This window comes from Nicotiana attenuata, unplaced genomic scaffold (assembly GCF_001879085.1).
Source record: "Nicotiana attenuata strain UT unplaced genomic scaffold, NIATTr2, whole genome shotgun sequence".
Classification (NCBI taxonomy): domain Eukaryota; kingdom Viridiplantae; phylum Streptophyta; class Magnoliopsida; order Solanales; family Solanaceae; genus Nicotiana; species Nicotiana attenuata.
This window is the reverse complement of record NW_017670353.1, coordinates 694153-700756: the sequence shown is the minus strand read 5'-3', so window position 1 is coordinate 700756 and position 6604 is coordinate 694153. Positions and strand designations below refer to the sequence as shown.

The 6604-nt window shown below is 41.0% G+C and overlaps 1 protein-coding gene across 1 annotated transcript; it reads left to right on the top strand.

The window, feature by feature from the left end:
• Nucleotides 1–212: 212 nt before the first annotated feature.
• LOC109238266 (LOB domain-containing protein 33-like) lies at nucleotides 213–1568 on the top strand. Its single transcript, XM_019404704.1, has 2 exons — nucleotides 213–668; nucleotides 975–1568. Exons 1-2 carry the CDS (start codon nucleotides 387–389, stop codon nucleotides 1302–1304), a joined length of 612 nt encoding a protein of 203 aa, XP_019260249.1. The 5' UTR covers nucleotides 213–386; the 3' UTR covers nucleotides 1305–1568.
• Nucleotides 1569–6604: the final 5036 nt, after the last annotated feature.

The window sequence follows — 6604 nt, the reverse complement described above, 5'->3', positions numbered from 1 at the left end:
TCAGAATCAGTGAAATAAGACCACCATTTATTTTGTCCAAATGATAAAATTATTATTTTATGCTGCTTCTAGGGAATAATATTTCATTATTTATAGCAAAAAACGGAAACTAGATCCTCCAAACAAGTGTCACGTTACTAGAGAAAAGCTCATTTATAAAAACACCAATAAGGTAAGCTTACCCAATTTGTGAATAACATTGTTAGGCATGATGGAGACCTAAAGGAATTTACTTTTCACCAAAAGGGAGAATGTCCATTCACTCATAACTAAAGAAACACCTGACCCTTTTAGAAGATGATTATAAAAGAGAGTTGGATGTTTAGTTGGATATGCACACAGAAGGAAAAGCAAAAATATAGCATCTATTACATAGAAAAAAAGAAATGGCAGGACCTGCTGGTTCTTCGTGCGGGGCATGCAAGTTCTTGAGAAGAAGGTGCTCTAACGAATGCATTTTCGCGCCTTACTTCTGTTATGAGCAGGCAACTAACCATTTTGCAGCAGTTCACAAGGTGTTCGGAGCAAGCAACGTCTCCAAGCTGCTTCTGCACCTCCCGCAGCACTGTCGGAGTGAAGCTGCTGTAACCATGTCATATGAAGCCTTGGCTAGGATGCAGGATCCAATTTATGGCTGTGTTGGTCATATTTTTGCCCTCGAACAGCAGGTTCATATACTCCTTTGTTTTCATTTTGTATGACGATATTTGATTTGGCACGTAGTTTATAAAATGACTATATACAAAATATCGTAACATTTCTATGGTTATAAGAACATATTAATTCATTGAGGATGAAGTAGGAGGTTTAAAATAAGTGATTCCCAATATGTATAAAAAAAAAAATACATTATTCTTTTGGATACATACTAATGTCTTAAAACTAGAATAGTAGCAATATCAAGTATCAATTCCTTCAAGCACTAGATATGACCATGTTCATGATTATGAATGAAAAAATTTACCTTGTTGCAGGTAGCCAGCCTCGTAGAGGAGATTGAAATCTTCGCGAACCAAATGGCCTTCTATGCGGGTGAGGTGCCCATGGAGAACACAATTGATACGTTACGATTCTCCTTGGAATGTAATAACATGAACGTGGGAAATAACCATGCGAATCATAGTATCACATCCCTAGCACATGTCAATGATACATCAGCAAATGAAGCTTTCATTACCCAGATGAATGCAGAACTTCCAGAGATAAATGGATTTGACAACTTATTTTCCAGTACCTTCTTCGATTTCGATATCTCAGATAGAGTTATTGAAGGACCAGACCTGATCTGCCCTAGCAATCCTTAGTGACTGGCAAAAAAATTTAACTGAAGAAAGTCAAGGTTTTCTTCGCCGGCAGAGTAGAGAAACAGGAAATTCAGGGATTTTGTTTTGACAACAAAATGAGAATCCTGCACTCAGGCCTTGTTATGTTTTATCTTGTATATATAATGATGTTCTTGTAAGTTACTTTCTTCATTATGTGGTCCGCATTGTTTCTTCTGTTACATTTTCACGTTTAAAAGGTTAGTTCAATTATGTCTTTAATTGAATGAACTGACATTCAGATGAGTGCCCCTAAATTTATTACCTCATAACGTTTAGATGGAAAAAAATTCGCATTTGTTGTTTACCCGTAAAACAGTACAGTTAAATTTGTTACGTGGTTTATAAACAAGCGAAGTGATTTGATCCAAAAATAATAATGAAATAAGATTAAAAATAGGACATAGCAGTTAAAATTGAAGAAGACGACAAGCCTGACTCCGAGCAAAAAAAATGAATGTAATTTGAAAGAGCAAATAAAGTTGTTTAATTGAGAGCAAAAATGGAATATAGCATATGTTTTTCCCAAGAATTTCGTCGCTTACAATGGCTGTCGAGGCCTGCGATTTGTAGCTATGTCTAGGAAAACAGGAACCTAGGATCAAGCCCTACTTAAATGATAATAAAGGGGGCTTTGATAAGTATGTAACGACAGGCCATGAATGCAAACATTCTCTGCAACGGCCGCTCATTTAATATGAGAGAATATTCCCTTACTGAATGCTATTCGATAGCAAATACCCGATCTGCTTCGTTGACTATGTTCCCTTCGGGATCTCCCCGACCTCAATCACAGTTGCCGTGTCCGGTACTGATTGTCACTTGACTAGCCTTTTGTATGTCTTCGGTTCCACATGTCATGTTATCATTCAACTATTTATTATGAATCAATTTTACCATATACAGATAGCTCCCTGCTTTATGGTGACACATCTTTATGCCACCGGGAAGTTGGTGAAGATCCCTTTCTTGGCAAAAAAGTTCCTGAAAAGTTTCTAACGCTTGAAAGGACGCACGTGTCCTCATATTTAATACCCCGAACACGAGTTTCCCACGATTCAGCAAAAAAATTCGTCGGTTTTCAAGGTAATCAATACCAGGATTTTTGTCGTCTATATCTTTACTTCTACTCATCACTTTACCTCTTTACTTTCAAAATTTTAGCTGTCATAAACCCTTCATTTCTCTACTTTAACTCTACAGTTCCTTAGGATGTTTTTCATCTTCCTTAATGGTTTTAGCAAAAAATTTACTGCCTCCTTGTTATGGCTTCTTCTACTGCATTCTTTAAAAACTCTGGCCTTCTCTTCGATGGGGGCCAAAGAAAAACAAGGACGCTAGGCCGATTCTGAGCCTCCTACTGTAAACACCCATCATACCCAAACACCTGAGTACTCTTAATGACTTCCAAGAGAAGGCTCCATCTGTGTCTTCACGGACTTGTGTTATTAGTAGGTATCCCTTCTCCGTTCACCTTTCTAGTATCCCTGCAGTGAAGGAGGAGTGCAACTACCCTAACCTCAACATACTCGCTCTGGATATGATAGAGTGAGTTACCTTCACCAAGGAGGGTTTTACGTATGTCAATACGTATCCCTTTACCTTGGGTCTATTTTCCTTATTGTCGAAAGGGTTCGACCCCGTAATTTTGGAGTTTTACCACCAGTACCGGGTCTGCTTGGCTCAAGCAGGCCCATCTATATGGCGAATGGTGGCTTGCCTACGTCTGCTGAGCACGGAGATTGAAAAACCATAACCCTTGCACACATGATGAATCTCTACTCCGCCAAAATATTCCGTGGGCGAGTAAAATATTTCAGCAAATATGGCCACCATGCTATTCTCACTAGAATGGACGATGACAATAATCGTGGGTGGATGGAGAAATTTGTCATCGTCGCCACCAGGGACATCATCCCGGCTTTATTTTCGCTTTTTCCTGAGTCGTGGAACGGTTTTTGTAAGTTTTTGATTCATTTCCTTCCTTCGTGAAAAGATTGATTTTTATTATTACTGACCTCTTTGTTTCTTTGTTTTAGCTACCCGGTGGAACCACCAGGGGTTCAAGGCCTGGACCAGTGGATTCAGAGGATTCTGGAAATTACAATGCCAGAATCAGCCGAGGAAGTCCTTCCTTTTATCTTTGCATGAACATAGGTAACTTCCACATAAAAGTTGCTAAATTCATTTTTTGCTTAATTCGAGACTTCCACAGGGCTCCGTCACCTGCTCCGAGGTCGACATTTAAACTGACCCCAAGGAAGACATGAGGGTGCTACAAAGTGCCCTTGCTCAAAGTAGTGCACGCAGACCTGCTTTTAGTGAAGGTGCTTCCTCTCGGAGTGCACATCCTGAGAACAAGCAACCAAAAAGGCGACGTTCTTCCTCGGCTGGGGCTCAAAATAAGAAAATAAAGAAAGCAACGGTCGAGCCGGCCATAGTGGTTGTTTTTTAGGACGGGGAAGCTAGTGATGAAGCGACTCCCCTTCAAAGGAAAAGAATCTCTTCATCAACTCAACCGGATGCTCAGTGGGGAGAGCTTCAAAACCCGTCTGCAGGAGAAACCCAAGAACTTTTAGGCGAGATGTACTTGGTTGATAATGTCGATTCTCGTTTTCCAATCCCCATTACTGTCGCCGATCCAAGGAATTTGGACCCCGAGCTTCCTTTGCCTTCGGCCACTAAGCAACCAATAATCAGCGTTGCTCCTGTAGCATATGCTTCTTAACCTTCAAAGCCAATAACATCACGCCCTTCAACACTAGTTGCACCTTTGCCACCAGCACCCACTGCATCTCATCCCTTCCCCAGATCCCCAAGGGAGGAGAAGTACTATTCTTTTGGTTTCGAAGGAGTGCCATCTATTGTCCAAGCCGGAGGAGCTTGTGAACTACTTGAAGCCATTGGCTTTAGAGAAAGATGGGAAGAACATATGCTCCCTTTCCGGGGAGTGTTGAATAATGCCATGCACAGCGTGACATCGGTACCGTACTTGTTTTCTTACAACTTCCTTTCAATTATCTGCTACAATGGAAATTCTAACTTTGCTATATTTTTTCATTTATAGGCTAACTTTCTTGCTTCCATGGACCTGCTGAAATTGATCCTCGATAAGCAAGGATCGCTTCCAAGCGGGATCAACTGTTGGATGAAATGGACTAACCCGATGCGCGCCTCTTGGTATTGGACGCAAAAGCTACTGAGGCGGGCGAGCTTGAGGCCCGGTTTCAGCCAAGTGAACGAGAGATGATAGCCCACGGCCAAGAAGCCACTCAGTTACACGCACAACTTCAAGAGGCTAAGGCTAAGTGGGCTGAGCTCCAAGATACTGTGTTTGTTGTTGCCGAGCGCGAGTCGGCCTTGAAAGACCAAATAAGTAACCTGAAGGTTGAGCTGACCTTCAAAACCGAGGAAGCCAATGCCGCCGAGAAGAAGAGGGACAAGATGGAGGAAAGGTTTAAGAGAACAATGGAGCAAAATCGGATCCATTTATCCACAACTATGAAACTTGATTCTCACATCGGTCCATGAGATCTGAAAGGGACGACCTCTAGTCTGAGGTTGATAGGCACAAATCAAGGCTCCAGTACCAAGAGATTCCCTCATGTTTGAAAAGACATATGCTATATATCACATGAGGAGGAAAACCTTGGAAGAGGCCAAAGCGGGCATCGTCGATATTGATGATTGCATCGGTAAGGCCTGAGAATTGGAGCTAACCACTCGAGAGAATGTTCCTGCTTGGCCTGCTACAACCGACACTTTGAGCACCGGTTCGAAATACTCCAAAACTAAAGAGCAGCCTGATGAAAATGATGATGATGAAGGTCCAGGCCCCGAACCGGCAGCTGGTCTGCCTTCTTCCATGGGGGAGGGGGAGGACGCAGATCCCTCCCTCGGTAACGATAATGCTTAGATTATTTCTTCTTCTTTTTTGCTATTTTTTTTGTACTTTGTAACCATGCCAAACTTTTCACCGGGTCTTGCATTTTGATAAATGAAGACAACTATTGCCTAAGTGTTGTGCAAAATACATTCTTTTTCGTTGAATTAGTTAAAGCTTAAGGTATACATTCATCCAATAGCTTTTGATTCTGGGCATAAATTCTTCCGGAGTCGATCCTTTACTATTAGGGTTTCATAAAGAGGGCCCTCTTATTTTTATGGCGTTCTTTAAGAGGACGTCTCCTGCTCATTCCGGCACAAGCATTTGAATTTTTTGTTAACTTTCAGATGATAAAATCAACTCATCGTTTGGATAAGAAACAAGATAAAAATAAAAGGACATTATTATATTACTTCTATATTTGAAAGTACATAAGCATTCGTTTGCTAAATAAAAAAGAAAACTTCCAATACATGTGGCTAACTTGTACAACTTATTTATATGGGACTGGTCATGAAGTCCCCGGTCCTGATGAGACATTAATGTTCTTGATTCTCGCAATACCCAGTTTTTGTGCCATTCTCGTTGCGGTATCTTATACTATTCTCCCCCCCCCCCTAGTGTTCAAATACGAAGTATGAAAATTGGAACACTGAATGTTTTCCTTTGTTTATGCAAACGATTGGTGAATGGTTAAATAGTCTTTGATTCGATGGCGAGCTTTGCTTCCCATTGGGAATTTGTCATCGAGCCAAAGATTATTTAACCATCCCATAGTGGTTTATCATATCAATGCCTTTTCATTTAAAGGTATTAACCTTGCCGATGATGCTTCTTTTGTAGTATGATTTCCTTTGATGCCTCGTTAAAAACCTTGCTAGAAAAATTCGATTTGGACAAAAACTGGTCAAAGGGAAAAAGAGTGCAGCACATACTTTCATTACTTATAGGATCCATTAGAAGCTTTTGAGGTGAGTCACGTTCCAATTGCTGGGAAATTTGAATCCATCTTGATTTTCCAATTCGTACGATCATTTACCAGTGATGGTTGATACCTAGTAGCGACCTTTCCATGTTGGACCCAGCTTCCCAGCGTTGATTTCCCGAGCTCTCGGATTCATTTTTCTCAGGGCCAAGTCTCCTACATCGAAGTTGCGGAGATTGACCCTCCAATTATAATATCTTTCCATCCTTTGCTTTTGAGCCACCATCCTCACGCATGCCAAGTCCCTGTGTTCATCGAGCAAATCCATCTTCACTAGCAACACCTTATTGTTTTCTTCTTCGTTTGCTCGGGAAAACTATAAAGTTGGCTCTTCTACTTCTACCGGTATGATAGCTTCCGCTCCATATACGAGAGAGAAAGGTGTTTCTTTTGTGCTCGATTTTGCTCTTG

Bases quoted from the DNA above. Each gene is read 5' to 3' on its own strand.
- LOC109238266 (XM_019404704.1), top strand. From the start codon at position 387: ATGGCAGGACCTGCTGGTTCTTCGTGCGGGGCATGCAAGTTCTTGAGA. The intron at 669-974 runs GTTCATATACTC...ACCTTGTTGCAG, and splicing joins TTTTTGCCCTCGAACAGCAG to GTAGCCAGCCTCGTAGAGGA.